This window comes from Strongylocentrotus purpuratus, unplaced genomic scaffold (assembly GCF_000002235.5).
Source record: "Strongylocentrotus purpuratus isolate Spur 01 unplaced genomic scaffold, Spur_5.0 spur5_scaffold_13, whole genome shotgun sequence".
Taxonomy (NCBI): domain Eukaryota; kingdom Metazoa; phylum Echinodermata; class Echinoidea; order Camarodonta; family Strongylocentrotidae; genus Strongylocentrotus; species Strongylocentrotus purpuratus.
Window position 1 is genome coordinate 8676920 of NW_022145598.1, and position 26229 is coordinate 8703148.

Here is a 26229-nt window from a genome sequence, read left to right on the forward strand (position 1 = left end):
GAAGTACGTTCTTAACATGCTGCTAGATGAAGAGCATTGAGAGCACAACAGATTGACTAATTGTTCAACTTACAAGTTAACTTATTAAACGAAGCACATTTATCTGATAGCTGCCTGACACACACTTTGATCTAACCTCTTTTTTTCATTTTTTGTTTTGTACGCCGGTAATTCAAAGCCTATGTTCAAAGCAATGTTGGACTGTTCATTTGGTATTCTCTTACAAGACGCGTCAGGCCGTAATGGTCGCTGACGCAATCTGGCGTCTTTGATAAAATACAGTGTGGTGATCTATCTTCTGCGTTACAATACTTTTCATACTTTATTGTACATTGAATACTTGATGCAAGGCCTATGCCAGATTACAAAGTGCACAACAAAGTTTTTATTTAATATTTAGTCCTTTTTTCTTTTGTCGCTTGTATCAGTATTCAGGTGTGTCACATTGAGAGTCTCATTGTTGTAGATAAATAATTAAACTATTTACTGTGCGGTGGAACGGTCTAATTATTCAACAACACGTACTCTAAGTAGCAGATTAAAAAACCCATAGAAGAACACAAATGCTATACTTACGTGGATCTTGGGCTGTTATGATGTTCATTAATGACATTACGCCATATAAGATCAAAAAAGAAAATCCGAACATTGTCCATAAAAGGTAATCTCATCAACAAAGAGAATACTTCAGAAAGCTCTTACCACACTTACTAAATCGATGGTCATTTAATGTATATCAAATAACTATAAAATCTTATCCAGGTTTCATAGCACAAAGCTTACAAGGAAATTAAATAAAAATGCTCCTACTTAAAAAAATATTTAGCTTTTGCGTGGTCAAATAATCATTTCTCTATTTAGATATCCGTTTGAATATCCGTTTGCTTTGATAAAGGCGTGCCAATACAGGAAACGCTGGGAAGTTTCATCCACTTGAGATGTATCTAACCAGAATAAGGTTCCGAGGAACCTCACTTGCAACCTATCACATTTCATATTCTTGACTTGACTTATGCCGTCCACGCAGAGGAGGACATTTTTTTTTTTTTTTTTGGTCTCGAAATTCAAAATTTGACATTTTGTCCCGTTGGGGGGGGGGGGGAAGGTTACCTTTTTTATGGGAACCATTGGCAATTTTTTTATCTTTTATTTAAAAAAAATTTAAATTTATTTAAAAAAAAAAAAATAAAAAAAAAAATCTCAAAGGGGGGGGGGGGGGGGGGTGGGGGTTTCCAAATAAGCATACATAAAACATACGCATAAAAAAAAACTCAAGGGGGGGGGTTAACATCTAACCAACCCCCCCCCCCCCCCCCCCCTGCTTACGAGCCTGTGCATCTGTCGGCCTTGTTATGTATCTTGCTTTGCAGTCCTCTGAGATGCAGTCAAGCCGTCTTTTGTGTGGACGGCCTCTGGGTCGATTTCCTGTGACATTTCTTTCAACAGTAATTTTTTTTGGGTATCTTGTGGGTTTCATTCCTAGGACATGGCCAAAATATTTAAGTCTTTTAGTGGAGACTTTGTCTATAACATCTTGATCGAGGTTGAGGGATTCTTTGATGTGTGTGTTTCGGATCTTGTCTAGTCTTGTCACCCCCATTATGCGACGGAGGCATGCCATTTCGAACACTTGAAGCCTGTTACTATCTTCTTTTTTAACTGTCCAGGATTCTGCCCCATAAAGCAGTATTGAGAGGACGAGTGATTGATACAGTTGCACCTTCGTGTGGCTACTATGTTTTTTGATGTCCAAATGTTATTCCAGGAGCGGATCCAGGATTTCTTGGAGGGGGGGGGGGGCAAAAATTTGAAATCAATGGGGAAACTTGAAAATTGCGCCGGTCGATATTTCACGCATGAGTGATTAACAGCCGTGCAAAAAGAAGACGAAAGACCTGATGCATGGCTGATCTTCAACGAAACGGAGTTAAGTCTTTTGTCAACTCTGTTAGTTGCTACGGCAGGCAACCAGTGAAAACTAACTCGTTTGATCAAATTATGGAAATGCAAGCATTACTTTAAACAAAAGAACTTTGATATTCCTGGCTCCTTTTACCTGATTGATATGTCATATGAAAGAGAAGAAATTGAACTTTCTAGAAATGTGATTTTCTCCTTGAAATTCAGATACCGCCCGCCAAATGACTTTTTGGTTTCCTCTCTTCAAATTGCTTTTAATCACTCATGCGTGAGATATGAATCATATGAGTTGCATCAATAAGCTTTCCAAATATGTGTCATTTATTAATTATAATTGTGACTAAGTTATGATAAAACAATGATAATTCTCGGTTTCGCTTTTTTCTAGGACGCACTGTATATATAAATATATTTATATACGAACATATGAATTTGAACGTAATGTAATCTGGGTTGTCGTTTCTTTTCCTGACTTGTTTGCTCTATTCGCATGCGTCTATGTTTTCATAAACAACAACAACATTGATGGTAATGATAATCATTACGATGGTAAAGTATTGTAATGATAATAATAATGATAATAATGATACTAATAACAATAGTAATAATAAAGAAAATGACTTTGAATAAGAAAATAGAAGTTTCAATGATAACAAATGGATGCCATACAACACAAAACTGAGATAATACATTTGACAAGCTTTATTTTAATTTTTTTCGCTGCATTCTATTTCTGAACTGACATGTAAGTATATTGGTGAATGTGGAAACATTACAGACGGGGTTTAACAAAGGAATGCTCGTTCTTATTGGTTTAAGATTTGTAAAAAAAGAAGAGATGCTTTTATTTGTCCAAATATTAGAAATATATACAGGTGAAATGGATAAAGTTGCCTATAGTGCTGAAACTATTCATAGTGCAATAAAATGGTGGATTCAAAATCTCTAACGCAATCTAGCGTTACCAGTGCTTATTATTTTTTTAAAGAGTTTTGACGTGATGCATCTGGGGAAAAAGTCGACATCGCATAAACTGGTGCTTTCTTATACACCCTAGGAGACTAGGGGATTTAACAGAATTTTCGATGGGGAAGGTTTGAATAGCTTATATGGGGCTGCTTATACAAATGTCAGTCTTATAGACCATACTCACAATATGGGGCTATTTTGGCCATTTTTGGCCCAAACTGACAATTATATAGTGCTTTCCATTTGTTAATATATTTATCAAGGTTGATATTTTCAATCGTTACTATGAGTAAAGGAGATTTGGCTATTCTATGTAAAAATGTGTCCTGATGCTCAAAAAAGTGGGCAAATCGACCCCCTTCAACAGCAATAAAGGGACCGAAATTACCATTTGTATCAATTTTTTCTCTAAAATAGGCATTTTTTATCAGTCACAGTCAATTGATCTGTGGTTTTTTACATCCAAATTCAATATAAAAATATGCGGTGGTATCAAAACAATTAATCTCATTGGATGAATTAACAAAGTTGGGACCGCTTTAGTCATTTTGATCGGTGGGTCGCAATGTGCTGCGCTGCTTGGGATGAAAGATGTAATATTGGCCTGGCGCGGCTAGCCGATGGAGGTGCTGTTAATTGTGAATGCACCCTATTGGCTTTAATGACAAATTTACAAGCATTAATATACATTAAGTTTCTTAAAGTTTCATAATCATTGAGTGAAAAGTCATTCTTACCTACAATTATACATGTACTTGGCATTACATTTGTTATTTCATATTTGTACGCAAAATGAGACTGGTGAAATCTAAATAGCTCCACTGACGCCAGTAACATGATCGCTCATCATGTGTTTCAGTTCCTCGGTCGTTCCCAATCTCAAGTTCTACCTTATTTCTACCTTAATTCTACCATATCTTATTTATAACTCCTTCACCCTCCTCTTCCCGATAACGGTCACCTCTCTTTTTCTCGTTTCACAAAAAGGTGTGCGAGTGTTGTGTGGGTGTGTGTGGTTTGGTGTATGGAGGGGAGGAGGAGGATACATGCCCCATCTATATCCATACACTTTATACTCTTAGATTTAATGCCTAGTCGGGAAATCTTCAAATTTACTTATTTGTTCGTTTTTTTTCTCGCTTTTTATTAAAATTATTCATTCACAGGCAATTACTTCGGGGGTCTTGCTGAACAAATGAGGAATAGCTGTATGCAAATTGGAGAAACCGAAGACCAGTTAAAAGCGTTTCCAATCGTTTCTAATATTGGAACTTTTTTTCTTTGGTCGTTGACAAATGTTCAGCCGCCTTGTACATACCCCATCAATCAAAACGTTAGCATGATGCCACTGCGCACAAGTCCCTCTCCCCTCCCCCGACACCTTCACACACGCACGCACCGAAGATCGTTTCACATCTTTACTCGGAAAACATTTCTTAGGATTTCAAATACAAAAAATGTCGAACTAGCACTTAGACGACTCCTCGTATGTGCAGGTGTATTTCTCAACCAAGATACATATCAGATGTATTCTGCTTTTGTTAAGATATCAATCGATTCCTTTCAACAACTTCAAAGCAGCTCGACTTAATATGACAAAGGTATTATCTTGCAAGTGGTGAAATACAGATTCTTGATATAGCCATAGTGCCATTACAATAATAATCGTATTTGTACAATCTATTTATCATGTTTACAGAGAGAGCTCCGTCAAGGTTGTCAGATGTTATGGAAACAAAATGACTTTCGAGTTACTTTCACTTAGACCTTACGGTGCTCTAGAACTTTAACAGAAATGTCGAGTTAAATTGGACAATAATGTTGCCTTCGAATCTCGAGTTTTCGTAACCCTTCTAATATCCAAACCATCCTCATGAAAATGTACAATCCTCTAAAGACGGACGAAATTAATTCTAGATTTTAGCCTCTTCTCTTTCTCTACGGTTTGGGCGTCATTATATGTACTATTATGTCTGCTGTTTTCAGCGGTTTTCAGGGGTGAGGTTAAAATTCGCCGAGTGTATTGTAAACATTGTCATCGTGGATGACGACGTTCGCAGGATTCCGCGGAGACGTAGCTTTCTGAATATTAAGTGCGTCGTAGGTAGTACCCTCCTTTGCATCGGTGAGGTTTTCGATACTTGCATTCCTCGATAAGGTTGTCTGGGATTTAGAAATAGAACGTATGATATGACCCGGCTTCTGAAAGTCTAACGTATTATACTTCTCTTCATGACATAATGAGGCTGTACTGGCATTCGATGTAGGATGTCCAAAAGCCTTTCCAGGGATATTAACCTCGAGGTATTGGTCATCGTTCCCGTTATCGTTGGATGCCTTGGATATCGAAGGACTTTCTGCTCTTGTTGGTAAGTGTCCACTTTCTGACCCGTCGTAGAGGGCGTCTGCTGTCTCTGCTGAAGGTGTTGGCATGTTTTTGTTGTTGTCGACGATGCACTCTTCGTATCCATCTTCGGTTAGTTGACGCATCCTTGGAGCAGCTTCTTCTCGAACACAGGATACCGGACCCTGTGATTTGACTACGTCAACCGTAGCATTGTTAGCCAATGATTTGTACTCAAGAACATCCTCTTCAGCACATTCCTCGTAAATATTTGGCATATCTTTCCCAAGAAGGGGTAGATCGTCAATAGAGCAGTAAGTCAAGTCAGCGGCATTAGCATCGGGAGTCACCCCCTGATATAACTCTGTAGGTAGCCTACTTGCACTGGAGCCTATGATGTCGTCTTTTGAATCCCCATCGGCACCGTAGACTGGATTCCTGTACACGATATCTGCAGATTCGTCATCAGGACTGGAGGGGCCCAGAGTCTTTGAAGTTTTGGATCTGTAAAAGGTGATTAGAGAGAAAGAACAACACTGTAGAAAGTGCCTCAATGATGCAAATTAGTTCCATTATCCTTGGAGAGTATGATAAATGTTCAGAAAACCCCGGAATCCACAATGTTGCAAGTACAGGTGATGGATTCATAGATTCACGCAAAGTAACTTCTTTCGAATATAAATTCACAAATGAATACAGAATAAAACAAAGGGACAATTACCCTGCCAAGTTCAGTTTTTCTCTTCTGAAAAGCATTTCGATGTGTTCAAATATTGTGTCAATTTCCGTGTGATCCAACATTTGCCGCTATATCAATCATTCGAGTATTACTTCGTCAAAGATTCAGTGTTACAGTTAAAGTTGCGATTAAGTATCTAAGTTCGGTATAGGGTCAAGGTTGAGTTTAGATATGAAGTTTGGTCAAATGTTCAGGAATTTTGAAAGTGTCAGAAACTCACAAGGACGCATTTATCAGAGAAATGTGACAGGAGTCTGTGTTGTATAGATCAAAGCGTTACCATTGCCGTCATCTAGCACAAGTTATCTTTTACTATTGATATTCATTCTAATTTATACGTAAATCAAGATAAAATCTAAACAAATTCTGTTGATATCTAAGCACATCCTTTAGTAGAAAAGCCGTTAACAGTTTGCGAGGGACTTTTTTTTTTACCATAACCTTCACTCTCTTTTGATTTAAAGTTGAAAACGAGATAGTAAGCGGCGTAGTCAATGAAACTAACCAGGATTCATCCAAAGTAAATTCAACGAAACAATTGTTTAAAAGGTAATACACGACTCGTTCAACTTACCCTTTGCGATGATACATGAACACCGCTAAAATAACAAATCCGATGAAGAGAAGAGCCACGGAAGAACCGATCGATGCAATAACTATATATGTTTGGGAAAGAGATAAAAAAAGAAAACATAAAACAAATAAATCTCATTCTTAAGATACTACGTTGACCAAATTTTTCTAGATAATTAAATGTATGACAATAAAAAATGAATGTTTCAAATGTAGGCATGACCAAGAGAAAAATAGATCTAGTATCTTTCATTTTCTTGCTTGTTAAGGTCTGATGTGGCATGGTGACTATCATTAGCCTAATGATTGGTGATGCCTCAGAAGATACCTCAATGAAATGAGAGTTTTGTGCTGCACATGTTGATCATACCAAGGATGAAGAAAGAAGATGTCAAATCAACAATTATTAAAGATAAGACGAATGGAATGAAAATCAGCTGATGAGTAAATTGATCAAACCATTCAGAGCTAAGATCGTGGAGCACTTGAACAGTGACCTACGGGTGTCTAGAGATTGCAAAGCTTTAGTGGAAGCTTTGCAGATTAGAATATTACTGACCATGATGAAGACAGGACTACAGTTGCCACCGAAAGGCATTCGCTTCCATCACGTTTTGACAAAGCACGTGAAGAAGAATACAATTAAAACTAAATTAATTCCTGAACAACAAAGCTCAAAACATACCTATAACTTCTTTGAAGATTGTCTTGGGTGTTGCGTTTGGGACACTTGTCTTCATTACAGGTGATGTGGTCGATTGAGATTCGAGTCCTTAGGCATGGACGTCAACATGCAAACAAAAACATTACATTATTTCTTTGGAAAAGTCATTTGGAGACGACACCGCTGGGGTTTCACTATAAAGTGGGAGGGGGGGGGGGTTAGAAGAGGAACGACTGGGAGTGACACATTTCATTAAAACAAATTATTCTGTAGGCAAATATATTATCGGATTGTGTAAATTTGTAAATTTTTGGACCATACAGCCTCATGGACAATACATGTTATCTGAAGGCCTTTTGCATTTAGCAATAAATAATTTGCAGTAATAAATCTGCGTAAAAAACATGTCCAACTATTGCCATTCAAAATTAGTTTTATACTATTAAGGAATACATTATTAGGTGCAGTATGGTCATTGTGGTATTTTGGTGAATGATCTTGCCTCGTGTACGAGAGATCCTGGGAAGATATGGAATACACTAGGAAGAGTATTTCGGCATGAATTTCTTTCTCAGAAATGATCCAGACTTTTTTCATTTCTCCCTATCTTGCACGAAATAAATTGAATATGTTCGAATCATTCCGGGGGGGGGGGGGAGATGTCAAAGCACTTTTCCCATGTTTTTCCCTATATACCACGATTTACCAAATTCAACTGTTGCACGATATCATACTAACCTCGTATAGGAACAGTACCTATCATTGCCATAAACCCAGAGCATGATGCGCAACTCTGAAGCTCGCCAGCACTTGTAAATCGGAGCCAAACGTACGACCCTATGGATGTGATGTTGTCTGGAACGGATGACCCAGACAGTTTGGATCTCTCAACAGCCTCCTCAAAGTCATTCGTTCGTCCTTCATAGATGGTGACGAAATCATAACCTGACTCGGTGTTGAAGGCAGAGAAAGTAACCATCACCCTTTCTCCTAATGGAGCGATCACTTTCCATAAAATGTCGGTATCGCTGTCGTATGAGCGAGGAAAATTCGGAGATGTCAGGTTTGTCGTTTCCGAAGTCGTTAACAATATACCTGGTATTCAAATGACAGTATAAAATTATTTTAATTTGATTCGTAAGTGTTTTTCAATTCATCGATGATATCTGGAGAAAAAAAAAGAACTTGATTCACATCTGGTATTCAATCTTATAGACAATTAAATTGTCATAATTGATAAACAAAGTATTAAGTTTAATTTATTCTAAACGTGGTATGATATCAACTATGTCAGAGTGTGTTTAGAAGAAACTTAACTTACCACTTTGTTAATGAATTTGAAAATTTTTATTTAAAAAAAATTGAATACTAGATAGGAATCGAGTCAAAATATTATCTTTCGGTTAAATTCCCGATGTATATCAAATTGAAATGAATAACAGCAATAAAGAGAAAGAATTTAGTAGCTCACCAGGTACTGGGACAGAAGAAAGCAGGACCCTGAACCCTGTATAGGTATTGTTACCATTGGCTTGGTAATTCCGGTCACTGGTAAATCGTATCCAAAGGTAGGATCCGATTGAGGTGATGTTAAGCGGACTTCCATGTCCAGAATTACGACTTCTCCTCGTTGATTTCTCCAAGTCCTGCACCCGCCCTTCATAAATGGAGACAACATCATACTCGGGTTCGGTGTCCAAAGCGGTGAAATGGAGCAGCACTCTGTAGTCTGCTGGAGCTTTCACCCTCCATAAGATATCAGCGTAATTGTTGTACTCTTGCGGAAAGTTCGGAGATGTAACTTCAGCTACGGACTCTGGATTCTCTAAGGTAATTTCTGGAAGTCAAATAGAAGATTGGTTATTGATATGACGAATTTCAACAAACTGATTTGTGATTTTCGTACGAATTACATATTATGTGTATATTTTTGGCCCAGCTGAAGTTTCCAAGTGGTTTAATCATTGTTTATGATGTATATACTGCCTTATGGAGCAAACAGTGAAACGCTTTGTAATTGCAAGGAAAGGCGGTATACCAAATACTCTTTTAATTGGATTGGATTGGTAATTAAAGTAATTTTCAAAGTGATAATTCAGCATTTAAAGTTAAAATGCGTTTTAAAATACAAATATATATAATTTGTGTTGAAATACCAATACATGGATTATTGTATTTGATGAATGCAATATTTATGGGTTCATCAATATTACTCCTATGCTATGAGTCAGAGCTTTCGAGATGTCAGTTTCCGAACCTACCTCTTATCGTAATATAAGAAAGCATCGCCTCAAAGCCTGGGGAAAGCAATTCAATGCCGTTCCCTCCATCACTGGTAAAGCGAAGCCACATGTAGGACCCAATAGAGGTAAAGCTGCCTAATCGAGGACTTCCAGACAACTTTCTTTTTTCCGTAGACTCTTTAAAATCGGGCAAACGTCCTTCAAAAAGAGTGACAAAGTCGTTTTCATTCTCAGTATTGAAATATGCGAAGGTCACCACAACCCTGTAGCCAGTTGGAGCTTTCACCTTCCATAGATTATCAGTGTTGTTGTCGTATTGGTTTGGAAATTTAGGCGATGTTAAGTTGGCGGTCTCCGTGGTCGACAAATCGATAACTGATTTTAATTCAAGAGGGTAAAAGATTCAAAATGAGCGATTAACATACATATGGATATGTTATAAGGGTTTAACAGATTTAGGAGGAATTTATAATCCGCAAACACTGACACACAAGTAAACTGGCATTATATTATACATCTATATAACCATGTTTGACATCGCACTATTTTCAATACATTCAGAGTGATTTTGGATATTGTGATACATGATAGGCCAATTTTTACGGCTCCGAAGGGTCGTTATCCCGAAGGTTGGTATATCCGAACTAATAGGGTTCATAATCGTGCATATTCATAATACCGAAAATGCTATAGAGCTTTCTATTGATTTCGGAATAATGAACCTTATATCAGTTTCGGAATTATGAAACCTTCAGATGAACAAACATTCGGAATAACGCACCAAATGTTCGGAATTATGATTTTCGGGATTATAAATCCCTAGATATAGAATTAGGAACCTCGGAATTATGAACCTGGGGGTGGAGGGATGAGTGCTCCCCATTTTCCCTTGTCTCTACCATTTCTACGAAACGGTAACGTGTTTGATTGATATCTATGAAACTGTGAAGTGTGGGATTACTTTATGCAATGTTAAAATGGAGAGTTTGCAAAAGAACTTAATTTATTTCTCACCTGGTATATCAGCTAACAAAAGCTGTGCACTAAATCCTGTGTGTGTGCCTAACATGGATTGATCGTCACTGATGAATCGAAGCCAAAGATAGGATCCAACAGAGGTAATATTGCTAGGAATGGTGCTGCCGGATTCATGAATTCTCATCACGGACTTCTCAAATTCTGGTGCCCGACCTTCAAAGACAGTAACGTTATCCTTGAGTTGCTGCGTGGTAAAGTTCTTGAAATGGAGTACCGCTCTGTACCCAGATGGCGCTGTGACCTTCCATAGTATATCGGCATCATTGTCGTATTGGTTTGGGTAGTTAGGAGTTGTTATATTGGCTTCCTCCACAAGCGTCAACAATATATCTGGAATGTCAATAGAAGCATTTTTTAGCCAGTAGAAGTATATGGCATTATGATATGATCGCAGAGACTTCCTATTAATACACCAACTAAAGACCATTGCCTTTCGATGTATGCGAACATTGCCATGAAGTATTACGTATTCCGTACATGATTTATATGAGAACACGATAGGGCGTTGAAATCGCCCTTCAGATGAGTTTTGACTGTCTTTTCGTTTTTCATATACTGATACAATACTGATTAGAGTTCGGACTCAAGTAAAGTTGAATTCCATGACTTTACATTTAGTTTAAAAGTTTATAGATCAGCATGGCCGTCAAATTCATAGTAAAGTCGTATTTCTAGTTACATTCGAATACCCATCAATTTTATTGATTCCATCCATAATGTGTATTTTATACAGCCGTGGTCGAATAATTCTGCCTGAAATAGGCCTTTTCATTTATACTTGTATTCTTAGGAGAGAAACGAAATTACCTAAAATGAAGATACCTTAGCACCAATAGCGTAACCCACAATTTCTTTAAGTTTTCCCCATTTTTTCCTTGAATAGAATGTAAAGGGAGATACAGGTAGAAAATGAAAGCCAGAACTCCTTAACTGCTCAGCCTCCTAAGCACCCCAAAATAATATTCTAGATCCGTGCCTGCTTCGCCCGAGTCGATTAAAATCCAAGAATACTCACCACGTATATGAATGTACGACAGAAGAGCATTGAATCCTTTATCATTAGATTCCGCATCACTGGTGAATTGGAGCCAGAGGTAGGATCCTACAGAGGTTGTGTTTGGAGGACGGTCGAACCCAGATATACGAATTCTCTGCACAGCCTCTTCAAATATCGGCGTCCTACCTTCGTAGACGGTGACGTAGTCGAGGTCATCTTTGATGTGCAGATCCACGAAGTGCAGCATCACCCTGTGGCCTGGTGGAGCTATTACCCTCCATCGGATGTCAGTGTTGATTTCATAGTCGTTCGGGTAGTTTGGAGAGGTTACATTTGCCACTTCCGAATCCTCCAAACTGATATCATCTGGTATTTAAATAGCATAATGATAATACTGATGATGATGATGGTGATGATGATTATTGATTATCATTATGCAGATGATGATAATGAAACACTATAATAAAAATAATGATAATTATTATAACGATAATAACAAAATAACAAATAATAACAATATCAATATCAATAAAAATAACAATGATAATGATATTGATGATACCACTACTACTACCACTACCACTACTACTACTACTACTACTACTACGTCTACTGCTACTACTACTTCTACTACTATGGCTGCTACTAATACTACTGCTGCTTCTGCTATTACTACTATTTTGTAACCAAGGAAGCCTCATCAGCATCACTGCTGTTCTCCATGAGGGCCCTAGCAATTTCTGGTTCCCATTTACATCTGGGTGGAAAGTGACACATGTGGATTAGTGTCTTCTTAAAGGATGTTCTCAAGCGCCGGGTAACATTCAGAATACCAGGTAAAGATTTTTAATTCTTAATTTCGTTTTATTTAGGGTGAAGTTACACATTCTACCTTCCGTCTTTTATTCAAATTGAAGTTTTGGTTATACCTAACTAATTTAGCGAGTGAAAGTACACTTAGATAAAATCACAAATTAATTATAAAAAAAATTGTCTCATACTTCATCTTTAAAATGCTATATATCTTGTTTATATTATTTTGTACTGTCATCTTATCCATTATCTGTAGTTTTTGTGTATTACGAATGTAGACAAAGCAAACCTCCGGCAATGATTTATAAATAAGGAAGAAAGGAAGAAGATAAAAATGAACTGAATTGCATTTGAATAACAATTATTTGATACACACTGCTATAAGTGTGAGGGTCAGATTCGACTGAAACAAATCTAACCATAGAGTTTTGTGTTACTGCCGGAACAATTCCTAGGTGCGTGGAGATTATGAGATGATAGTGGACAAGTGTAAACCGTATAAAATATGATTCTTGGCACATATATTTTAATAGAAGTTTTGCATGATCCTACTTTGTAAATATTTAATTTACTTTCATATTGATCATGAGAAGGAAATACCGAATCTTGAATTGAAATTAAAAAAAAGTCATGAAAATAATATAGGCTCAGTAGGAAAATTAGATCATGAGAAGGGAATACCGAATCTTGAATTAAAATTAAAAAAAAGTCATGAAAATGATATAGGCTTAGTAGGAAAATTTGTTTATGTAAAGTTCAATTCCAGTAATTAAAACTGAAACATGCGGAAACGATGAACGAAAGTGTAATGTGAATTTATCATTGTGTGCTTTTTCGATGATGAATATCACTTTCATGAATTCTGGTGATTTCAATGGTAGTTTTATTCGACAATTCTTTGCAGAAAAAAGCTGAATAGAGGATATACTAACAATTTCTTAGTATCATTGCACGTTATATTGTAGCAATCAAAAATACATTAAAAATTAAGAATCCTCCAAATTGATATCACCTGGTATTCAAATAGAATAATGATAATACTGATGATGATAATGGTGATGATGATGATAAATGATTAATAACAATATCAATATGAGTGAAAATATAAATGATAATGATGTTGATACTACAACTACTACTACTACTACCACCACTACTACTACTACTACTATTATTACTACTACTACTACTACTACTACTACTACTACTACTACTATTACTACTACTACTACTACTACTACTATTACTACTATTATCACTACTACTACTACTACTACTACTACTACTACTATTACTACTACTACTACTACTACTACTACTACTACTACTACTACTACTACTACTACTACTACTGTTACTACTAATACTACTACTACTACTACTACTACTACTATTACTACTACTATTACTACTACTACTACTAATACTACTATTACTACTTCTATTAGTACTATTACTACTATGGCTACTACTACTACTTCTGCTATTACTACTACTTTGTACCCAATGAAGCCTCATTAGCATCACTGCTGTTCTCCTTGAGGGCCCTAGCGATATTGCAGGTACCCATTTTGGTTTAGTGTGGCACATGATTGTGGATTAATATCTTTCTAAAGGACGTTATCGCCGGGCAACCTCCAGAATACCAAGTAATGTTTTTTTTCCAATTCTTAATTTTGTTTTATTTAGGTTGAAGTAACACGTTTTGATAACTTCTGTCTTTTCTTCAAACTGAAGTTTGGGTTATATTGAGCTAATTTAGCGAGTGAAAGTACACTTAGATAAAATTACAAATTGATTATCAAAAAATCTGCCTCATACTGCATTTTGTAAATGTTGTATATCTTGTCAATATTATCCTGTACTGTCATGTTATCCCTTATCTGTAGTTATTGTAGACAAAGCAAACTTCCGGCAATGATTTATAAATAATGAAGAAGATAAAAAATGAACTGAATTGTATTTGAATAACATTTATTTGATACGCACTGCTATAAGTGTGAGGGTCAGACTCGACTGAAGCAAATCTAACCATAGAGTTATGTTACTGCGGATACAATTCCTAGGTGCGCGGAGATTATGTCATGCAATAAAGACTGTGTGGATTTTATGTGTGTGTGTGTGTGTGTGTGCGTGTGTGTGTGTGTGTGTGTGTGTGTGTGTGTGTGTGTGTGTGGCGGGGGGGGGGGGGTGGGGGTCATAGCGATTTTGTCTGACACAAATTATGAAATGTTGAATATAAATACCATATAATCATTGAATTTGTCAATGGCCGCTCTCTTTCCATTTGATAATATGAAGTTGATAGTGGAAAAGTGTAAACCGTTTAAAAGATGACTCTTAGCACAAATCTTTTTATAGAAGTTTAGCATCATCCTACTTTGTAAATACTTCATTTTGTTTCATATTGATCTTACATGTTTATTGAATCCTAAAATCTTAAATTGAACTTAAAATAGCCATGATATGTTTATGTAAAGTTCAATTCCTGTAATTGAAACTGAAACATACGGAAACCATGAACGAAAGCGAAATATGAACTCATTAGCGTGTGCTTAACGTGGCGACAATCATTTCTGCATTTTCGCCTACTGAGCACGGGACTCGAACCCACGCGCATGACGAAAGTGACGAGAGTCAGACGACGATCCGTTTGCGCCATATTATTTTAGATACTATCTTGGTGATAGGTAGGCCTACCACGTAATGTTGGAATATGCTCCCGACCCAGCAGTTTCAAAATTGTCAACTCAGGGAAAGTCCCCACCCCCCCCCCCCACTGGGTCGTGCGGCTGCACGTTTAAACCACACATGTTAAGGGTAATTTTGGCAGAAAATGGCACCCATTATTAGGGACTTCCATTCAAAACGCAACCCATGTGTAAGAAGGGGGGGGGGGGGGGGTCTTTTCTCCTGAAAACTTCCTACTCCTCCTGGATATCTAATTGCGCGTCAGTAAACAAGTTTCCTGCTGCTTTCAGAAAGTGGTACCCAGAAATTGTAGTGGCATAGTTGTGATCCTTCGTTTAGCCAGGAGTCCGTTTCAACTCCCTGGTTTATTGCTTACACAGAATTTTGTTTTGCGTACGCTCGAGGAGGGAGGGGAGGGGGGGGGGGGGGAGGGGGGGGATTACCCGTTTATAACTTAGTCAGAAGCAGAGCTCACATTAGTGATATTGATAAATCTGTGCGACTATCGGCGAGGACATGGATATTAAAAAGCGAAAGTATTTCAATGATTTTTGCAGGATTTTACTCTGGACTTTTCCCTTTAGCGAGTTTATGGGTGAGCTATTATCCTGAAGAAAAGTAAAACCTTTGTTTAAGGCAAGGATTTGAAAAGTGGAGGCATACCATGTAAATTTATACACAAAAGGCTGAGAATCATTGTCTAGTCCCCGGTTGAGAACGGCATAACCGTAACCAATACACAACGCAGTCGGGCCTTGCGGTTTCAGGTGAGAACCATATTTAACTGACCGAAATTTTGACAAATCTTAAATCTTAGTTACATAACTACTGATGGGGGATATGTATGTCCACTGCGTTAAGTTTTACCATTAAAAAGAAACCAAATTATTAGCTCCAACATAATAGGCTGACGTATGTTTATGCAAGTAAAGATAAACGTTTCCAAATGGGCCCTCTTCTAATACACAAAGGAAACGAAGACATCCCCACCATAATCCCACCTACCCACTTCCTTCCCATAAATAATGATACTAACTGAAGAAATTATTATCCAGCTATTTCTTTGAGACAATTTGGAATTTCGAGAAATAACTCAATATTTATGTAGTCAGGGGCAGTTGAGAATACTGGAGACCAGAAAATAAAGAGATAAACGGAACAAATGCAGTACAATAATGTTTTAAACTGATTTAGGCAAGTTGATATTTGCCTATATCGTACTGAAGACGCAACTACAAAGAGAATGATGAAAAGTGTTTAATTTCTTGATGAAGTTGGTTTAAGTATTTGACACTCGGTATCGAAATTCATAGAAATAACTCTACTACATATACTACTCCTACTTCTCTCCTACTACTACTACTACTACTACTACTATTATTATTATTATACTATTACTACTACTTCTACTACTACTACTACTACTACTACTTCTACTACTACTACTACTACTACTACTACTACTAATTTACGTCTGCTATTAATACTACTACTAAAAAGAAGGAACAAGGCTGAAAATAACGATGATAGGCATTCTAACTATTAAACACTGTAATGAAAGTAAAGCGAATTGAAAAATGAAACCTTTACTTAGTATGATGAGCATGGTGTACTTACTTTCCAAAAGTGCGTAGTTGGTATTAATAAGAAATGGTATTACACCAAAGATGAACAAAATAAACCCCTTCATTTCCTCCTAGTACTCGAACGGCCGTGCCTTTACAACGTGCTCGTGATTTATTCTGTAAAGAAGAATTCATTACCCAGGCAGGGCAAACAGATTAATGGTAGTCGAGAAGTAAGGATACAGACATAATGACATCGACTGCAGCACTTCTGCCTTCTCTTCACCTTAAAACAATCCATACATCCGTAGCGGATGGTGCTGTATTTACATGACATGTACATTATAATTAGCATGCCTCACGTGCAGATCAGTTTCCTATAATACAGGTTTCGGATATCATCTGTAAATTTCGGGAGAACAAGGTAACCACCAACGGGGATTTCCCTCTTACCTTTAAATGCTGGAGTGAACGTAACATCTTCGCATAAAATATTTATAGAAATTAAACCTTGTAGTTGTTTTATATGAGTCATCCACTATTAATTAGACCTAAAACCTTATTCAGCTCAGATAAGTCCAATATACACGACCAAACAGCTCACTTTAGCTACGTTAAAGAGTTATTTGAGACTGACGGCCCAAAAGACTGTCATTTCTCTATCTTTCCTTATAATATATTATATTCATTTGCTCTGTCGGTCTCTAGTCTTTCTTGTCGTGCTTATGGACTTGCTGAACTTTTGGTATCTTGGTATAATGAGAAATCCCCGGTGCAGGTCATGCAAACTGGTTTAGAATCTGGACAGCGACGTTTCCACTGCAAATGCCCTACCTATACACCTAATAATTTATTTAAAATTTAATCCATTAAAAAAAAATGTGGTAAGAGTCAGGTTGCATATGAGAGACGTCCAAAATGTAATTTTCCGTACACATTTCCATATCTTCAACCTGGAACAAAAACATTTAATATACTGGTGCTATGGACTTGAACGACTTAACTTAAATATCACTAAGTTAAACACAATTATATCCGTGTTTTTAAAGTATTTTTCGCTCTTATTTTCTTTGGGGTGAAACAAATGGACTCTAATAACACATAGTTGAAAGAAATGAAATCCGTCTTATTATAAAATTTTGTTCGTTTCTCTTTCAAGCTGTCTTTCAGTTTGAATTGAGGAAATACCGACCGGAAATGTTTAACAAAGGTCAGATAGGCCTACTGTACGTATATCTTCACGGGATTTTGTATTTCCAATAATCTTACAAGGAAGTATCCAACCACTGATAAAAAAGGCCTTTACTATTTTTTTCTTTTTTTAATGACTGTGCAATTATTTGTTGAAAACCTCTTCGTCATGATATTCTAAAAAAGAGGTTATTGAAAGTGAAAATGATCAAGCAATATTGCGATTTTTTTAGATATTCTAGGTTTTTTTTTTTTTTACAAAGGTACATGATAAAAATTAAGATCACCTCTAAGGGCAGTTTTAATTTGTTTTTTTACCCCAATTCTTATTATAAACTGGTATAGGCTTATATTTAAAGCCGGCTATGTCACGCAAGATCACCTGTATGCTAAGCAAAATGATCTATTCTCTCATAATCGTCTGTATTCTCCTTATTCGGTGAAACTCGATGATCGAGTCAGTCACAACGGCGAAACCGCCACCAGACAAAATTACATATCATATTATAAATTATAATTGAAAATTACCAGTCAGTTTGGAGTCTGTGTGAGGATGGTTTGGCGGTGTATACTAAGGTAGTAACCACGGTAAAACTGGAGAAACCGTGGACTTACACTGTTGGCCATAATGGTGGAATACTTATTTTTACCCCAATTTAAGGAATGATTTTGACAATGAATTATTCCTAATAGATCTAAATAATAATATTATACATTCTCAGATTTTATAAACTAATAATTTGCGAGTGTTTGTTTTGCGTTACTGCTGAAGCAAGTGTATGCTACTATGCTAATCAACTAGGGGACCTACGTCCTTAAGTCATAACTGACAGTAATGAGGATTAATGTATATGTGTATACAGTGCGTCCCATAAAAAACGAAACCGAGAGTTATCGATGTTGTATCATAACTTAATTAAAAGTATAATTGATAAATGACACATATTTGGAAAGCTTAGATCCTCCTCTTTCATTTGATGCAAATCATATGATGCATATTTCCCGCATGAGTGATTCAAATGAATTTGAAGAGAGGAAACCAACAAGTCATTTGGCGGACGGTTTCTGAATTTCAAAGAGAAAATCACATTTCTAGAAAGTTGAGTTTCTGCCCTTTAATATGACACCTCAATCAGGAAAAATGAGCAAGAAATGACAAAGTTCTGTTTGTTTAAAGTAGTGCTTGCATTTCCATAATTTTATCAAACGAATTCGTTTTCCCTGGCTGCCTGCCGTAGCAAGAAAGGGAATTAACAAGAGACTTAACTCCGCTTCGTTGACAATCAGTCGTAGACGAAAGACTTCATGCCTATCTGATTGTCACCGAAATGGAGTTAAGTCTTTTGTCAATTTTCTGGGACGCACTGTATATATATATAATCCTAAATTGTACATTGACCGGACATCATAATAAGAGGTATATTACCTTAACCCTAACCCTAAATTCAAAACAAAATAACCAATTAAACTAATGACTAATGATTAAATCTATTGTTTCTTGGGAGGCCTTTAAGTATCCTCTGCCTGCAAACGTACGCAGAGGGCAGTAATGTATTGTTCAATCGTTAACGGGACATGGAATTGTCCTTCTAATGACCATGTCTACTTAATGACTTATTTTTCACTACACATGTCCGTCTATTGACGCTGTAAGATGTAAATATATTAATATCATATAGATGTCTTCTTAATACAACATGTAGGGTTATTTATAAATCCCCTCTCTCTTCCCCCTTCCCTCTCTCCCTCTCTTTCGCTCTCTCTCTCTCTCTTTCTCTCTCTTTTTTTTCTCTTTTTCTCTTTCTCTATTTTTTCTCTCTCGTTCTCTCGTTCTCTCCCCTCTCTCTCTCCTTCTCCATCCATACTCTCTTTCGATTTCCCTTTCTTGTTTTATGATCTTAACTGAAGCCTGCCTTTTGTGTTAACGTGCGCCTCCCCTGTTTACTTTACCTAAGCTATATTACAGTCAAAATCAGGTGGAGGACCCGTGTGAAGGAGAATCACCACGTTTTTTCGGCGCCACTAATAGTCTATTTTAACCAGCTACCATAAGTGTAGCGTAACGTTCATTAATAAAAAAAAAAAAAATCATTCCATCAAAGTCTACCATGGGTCGTGTTTATGATATTTTAACTTCGCCCTGTTTACCTTTGGTGGTGTGTACCTTCTTAAGGACATCTAGTATTATAGCTATTACCAAGACCATTGGAATTTACTTAGATGATATCAACATAAGTCTTGGAACGACATCGACGGATCTCGAAATTGCTCATAGTCTCCTCAATGCATTCTGCCACATTTCAGGTAAGAATCTAAATCTCAATTATTCCTACTGCGACCACTCTAATCCTTTGCCAAATTATCTCTTATATGATCCTGCACGATGAACTTTTCATGATTCGCTTACACAATAATCAACTACCTCACTGCTGGAGTTAGGGGAGCATAACTGGCCGGTGCACCGCCACTTTGAAACTCAAGTGGCAAACCTTAAGGACTCCCTATCATACGCAAATCAAAGAATGTGTCCCCCTTTTCTTAAATGCTGACATATACGTTTGGACTGAAAAGTAGAGCTGTGGTGGTATAGACGATACACCCCCTTTGTATCATCCATATACATATTCAAATGCGTCTTACAATTAAGAGAAAATGTAGGTTTTAGATATCTTTAAGTTATTGAGGGATTACTGGCTTCGAAGAAATCTGGGAATCTCATTCTGTCTCTCGGGAGCGGCAGTTTTAGGAACTCATTAACCAAGTGTTGGAAGCATCTTGGGAGACGGGTGGTCCAGCTAAAACATATGCAGGAGTTTCGTGATGATTTACTGAAAGATATGAGTTCTGATAGCTAAGGAGGAACTAGACTATTGATGCATTTTTATTTTTTATTATTTATTCATTTATTTATTTTTAAATTTATATATATTTTTTTTAAAATTTTGTATTTATTTATTTATTAATTAATTAATTTATTATTATTATTATTGTTATTATTATTATTATTATTATAATAATTTTTTTATTTTTATTTATTTATTTATTAGGGAGGGGGGGGGGGGGGGGAGTGGGGGGTATTTTAATCTCCCAAAAGGAAGTTTCTTAATTTTCCCCCTCCCTTCGGGGTATAATTTAATTTTTTTTTTGAACAACACATAAGGCGAGGCGTCAAAAATAAATATACCAGCCAGCGGCAGCTAACTGCACTTGTGCGTCCTGGCTGCATTTTTTAAATTAGCTCAGCCGGCTACCGCTGGCGGTAGGACCCTCAATTAACTCATGATGTCATCATAATGGTCTCCGAACAAAAGCATGCGCCGGCTGCCGCCTTTCGAATGGAAACCGAGCCTCAGATCCCAGCCTGGCGCAAGCCGGCTGGGCTAATAAGTGCAAAATAATTGCCCCAGCCAGGCTTCGGCCGTAATTGCAGCCTCGATGCGCCAATACGTGAGGCGGCAGCCTGCTGGTATCGATATTTTTGACGCCTCGCCTAAACAAGAAATACAATTTTACAGAAATGAAAGATGAAAAAAGAAGAAAAATTAATTTTAAAATGTCGTAACAGCTGCATTGTTCATCAATCTTCTAAAGCATTAACATTTAACACATGCCAATTAGTAAAACAAAAATGCTCGTTGTATTATTTTTCAAAGCCACTTGCTTTCCTAGAGTGAAACTAAATTTGATTAAATGTTTGAAACATCTATACGATGGTCTATGTGTCCTTTATCTTTTTACTATATAGTTCTTTAAAAATTAAGATTGAACAAAGTTAATAAACAAATTATGGTTTAATATATCTTTTATATCCGAATAATATTGAGTCAAAATTCAAACTTATATAAAACACTAGTAATGTCTCTATACCAGGCTTGAAACTCTTACCATAGCGGTCTTACATATTCACACTTCCCCCAAAATATGCTCCATTGTTTCAGGAAACTTTTCATAAAAGATACATAGTTCTGAGTCAACCAATTTCATTCTTCGTAATCTATAATTAGTTAAAGACAGTTTGTGTTAATTTTGTACTGGAAAAGTCTTGTTCTAACGTCAATAGTTGATATAAAAAGTAAGATATATCAATTTTTTCCCAATCTTTATCTGTAATATCCATTTCCCTCGTAAATTTGTTATGAGAAGTAGTAGGTATAAAGATCTCTCTGATTAGACTACGGTAAGAATACTTGGATGTCATATTTTCTAGTGTAAACTCTGAGTCATTTTCAATATTAGTAAATGCCTTGGATACACAATTCCTCCTATCAAAACCTTGTCTTAATTTTTGTTTCCAAGCTAAAGGTATGGCATGAACAATACTCCTCCATAGCATTACAAAATTCGGGGGAAACTCCTCTTTCAACCCATTTTATTGACCTGTCATTATTGTATAATACGCTCACTAAGATTATACCTTTAAAACAAGCATGCGTTTATCAAAACAGGGTTAGGATGCAACACAAAATATTATTATTATTCTGAATTATTTGATTAGCATATTCTACATTGTCTGGATTATTAAAACTGAAATAAGCTTTCAACATTCCTTTATAAACGGTTGTATGGTCTTCTACGTGTGACTTATCAATGATATTCTTCCACCCATTACTAGTTGTGTTATACATATTTATACACTTCAACTGAGCTGCAAACATCGTTATAAGGTCGACCGTCTTGGGACCCCCTTCTTCTAAATCCCCTATGATAGTTTTATTTTAAATCATACCTTTATCTTCACCCCAAAGAAAGTCGGATATGATATTTTCTATACACTGAATAACATATTCTGGAATATCTAGAACTGAATCTAAATAAATGAATTTCGATACTGCAAACATTTATATAAAAAGTTTTTTACTTGAAAGTTTTTTTGTTTTTAGCTCTCCTAAATAATATCTTAGAGCGTTCTTGTCTGCATACAGCTCCTATCATTGCTGCCATCTATCGTCAGCAATCGACTCGTCCTCTGATTTTGATATCTGGTACATGTCTCCCTCCAATTGGCATGGCTTTGATATCCATGGTAACCAGCAACGCTCAAATATCAATCTATCTGTCAATAACCGGTAAGAAACTGTGCACCGAATCTACAAAAGATGTTTACAGTTCTTTTTGTTTCTCTTTCAAATTACAGTTGATTACATTATAGGGTTTTTGTTAACAGGGAATTGTTGAAATTAACTTACTATTATCAAAACATTCTTTTCGCTTTATTGAAGCAGGTTGAAAATCAGAATTTCCACTTTCTGAAAACAGCATGAAAAAAAAACAACTAAAATACGATTTGAATAAGAACTAAAGATTATAATAGTATCTTGTAATAATAATAATAATAATAATAATAATAATAATAACTTTTATTTACCCAGGGTAGCCACTTCATTTATGAAACTGTTCTTCCAGCGGGCCCTGCATAACATAATATGTTATTACTACCCTTCTCCAATCTAATATGCTGAGCGCCTAGCTAGAAGGCAGAAGGTCCCATTGTTATAAGTCTTTGGTATGACTCGGCCGGGGTTCGAACCCACGACCTCCCGTTCATGAGGGCGCTCTAACGACTGAGCCACCATGCCCTAGAGTAGGTGGTATGTCCACATTTGAAAATAACAATAAAGTACTGTATTATGTGTCATTTTGTTAACTCTCGTGATTTCAGAATACAGTTAACCCTTTTTCTTTTGCAGTACAATGTAGCACACCAGTGTTTGTTCCATATAATTAGATACACAACTCGCGGTCATAAATAAAAAGCGCCAAAATAGCGCTGAGGCAAATTTTGACCTGTACCTTTATTTTGAAAATTTGATGATGATTGTCTAAATGAGGGGTCAATATCACGATCTTTGTTGCACGGATTCTCAATTATAAAATATTAAAATATGGGAGAAAATCGAGTGAAACAAGCGAGACACTGTCCAAAGCAAATTGAGAAAATGACATCATTAATTAAAAAATATAAAATCTTACTTAAAATGCCAACATGATGACGTCTTAAAGCTTATCTGCCGTAGTTTACAGGAGGGATTAGACCGCTCTGCAAGGTCACTGGACAGGTGGTTATCTCATCAACTCAGCTCTCAGTTAACATAAGAAAGAGAGGATCATGGGGGACCAATGGTCACCGATTAGGCATCGTTTGTTATATGGAGGGAGCAAGTAGCTACCAGTAGTGCAGTGGGCCTTTAACCTCTGTGAATAAAAAATGCATGAAATTACATTAGCACTACAAGCTATTTGAATTTAATTGAATTGAATTGATTTTCTTCTGCAAAATATGAATGAAATTACATTTCTGGAAATACATCAATTCTGTTGATAAACAATTATGATAATTATAAATGATAACATTCAAACAAAATTTAACCGATAACACAATACGAAGAATTATTCATAAAGAAATCTGCAGAAGAAGAAGAAGGACTAATGCAATAAACGATTACTTGATAGCGTGATAGCGGGGTATGAAAAATTATTTCAAAATATATAAAGAATTATATCCCTTATCGTAAGATTGTTGCATTAGGTGTGTACACAACAAGAAAAAGAATAGTTTTACTGTAAAAGACGTTTCCTGCCGACTAGATCGAAATAGTTCATTTTTATTGATGACGTCACGCATAGTACCTTTTTTCCTAGGGAAAAAAAGGTATTATGCGTGACGTCACAATAAAAAACGCATATTCTTGAACTATATGCGTTTTCCCAGCGAGCGCGTACATGATTTCAAAGTGCCTCTGCGCGGTCAACCCCTGCGGTGTCACGGCGCTCAAGCCATATGCAATTTACGCTGTGCGATAACTGCACTACACTAGCGCCAGCTAAACATTTTTACATCCTTCAATGTTTCATTTGAGCTGTGCAATTTTCTTTATTTCTTTTCGATCTGAATGTAGATGTGAATGTGAGTATAAGGTTCATGTTATTACAGAAGTGTACAAGGAATAATACAGATGGAAGGGATATAAAACAAATATAAAATGACTCATTCTCGGAACAAGCTAAAACTATTCGCACTCAGGAACATCATTAGTACTTTTCTCCCTCGGGCCGATGGCCCTCGGGAGAATAGTACTAGTTGATGTTCCTTCGATGCGAATAGTTTCAGCTAGATCCTCGAGTGTCATTGTATATTTGTATAGTATTTAGAAATGGTAATGATGATGAAGGGGATGATGGTGATGATGGTGTTGATAATGATGATGATGACGAAATGAAAATGAAAATATGTTGATGTAAATATGTCTCACACAAAAAATAAGTGTATATATGGAAGTTATAAAATATAGGGATGGATGTGTTATAGAAATCTATAAATAATATTCAATATTAATTCAGCACTGGGAAAAGACCAAACAATGTAATCTGACAAAATTCTTTATTCGTATTACATTTAAATGAATTAAGGGTTTTACGTGATTTCACTGAGTCTAATTTATTAAGTCTAATTTTGATAGTATGTACTATATTTACAATAACGACAACAATAGGCCAAAGGCGATGGTTGCGTGTTATAAGCAGTCGCTACGACGTTCTTTATATCCAAGTTACTCCAATGAAGCTACATAGCAATGTTTAGAAGTATTTTACAAAATATTACAACCTGAGGAAACTGTGCTTAATAAGACGACAGTGTAGAATAATGTGTTTTAAGAAAATGCCCCGTGCTGTTTTTTTACTCAAAAAATTATCACTCCTTAAAAGGATAGTTGAGTTTTGCAATTTAAGTAAGATAATTAAAAAAAAAAAAAAAAAATGAAAAATATGTGTCAAATTTGAAAGAACAAACAATTTAAATGACAAAATCATCTTTGTTTGATCAAAATCGCTGAAATATCCATAAATATAACAATTTCTAATAATTGTGGTGCCCCACAAATATTCGGTAGTTTGAACCAGCCATTGATAAAAAAAAGCACCTTATACGTTTTTTCAGCCAATGCCGTTGTTGGCTTTTTGTTGGTTTTTTCGTTCTGGTTATAATACGCACAACCAGCCAGCCCGTGTTTTGTTATTATTAATTTATTAATCAATCAAAGGTCATGATAGTTCTTTGACATTGGAGGTGAATTAGTATGATCCTTTTGGCTAAATGTCACATATTTTGGAGTCTGAAATTACCTTCGTAGCAATTATAGGTCCTAAAAGAGCACTAGAAATGTCATAAATAAGAATAAGAGCAATAACCATGCACTCTGAAGTCATTTGAAGTCTGAAACAAGAACTCAACTATCCCTTTAAGAATTCAAAACAAAATAATCAAATAAATCATATATTTATAAAACATCTAGAAACATAGTAGTCTCTTTTAATTACCGGCAAGCGTAATAATACACACAAAAGTGAGAATAACACAATATAATATTCTAAATGATATGTCCCCTGTAAACAAGTGGCTAGCTCGTATCGGGAAATATAAGTGACTGTTAATGCTCTATTTCCAACAAAGAATTATAAAACATATCACATTTGTTCCAAGGTT

At 36.2% G+C, this 26229-nt stretch overlaps 1 protein-coding gene across 1 annotated transcript; it reads right to left on the minus strand.

Moving 5' to 3' along the window:
• Positions 1-4893: 4893 nt before the first annotated feature.
• LOC105442836 (bone morphogenetic protein 1-like) lies at positions 4894-20360 on the minus strand. Its single transcript, XM_030983864.1, has 10 exons — positions 20336-20360; positions 16851-16863; positions 11506-11843; positions 10467-10820; positions 9471-9827; positions 8681-9046; positions 7948-8304; positions 7231-7317; positions 6547-6628; positions 4894-5737 (listed from the first exon to the last, which is right to left on the minus strand). The coding sequence occupies exons 1-10, from the start codon at positions 20358-20360 to the stop codon at positions 4894-4896; spliced, it is 2823 nt and encodes a 940-aa protein (XP_030839724.1).
• Between the last annotated feature and the right edge of the window lie 5869 nt (positions 20361-26229).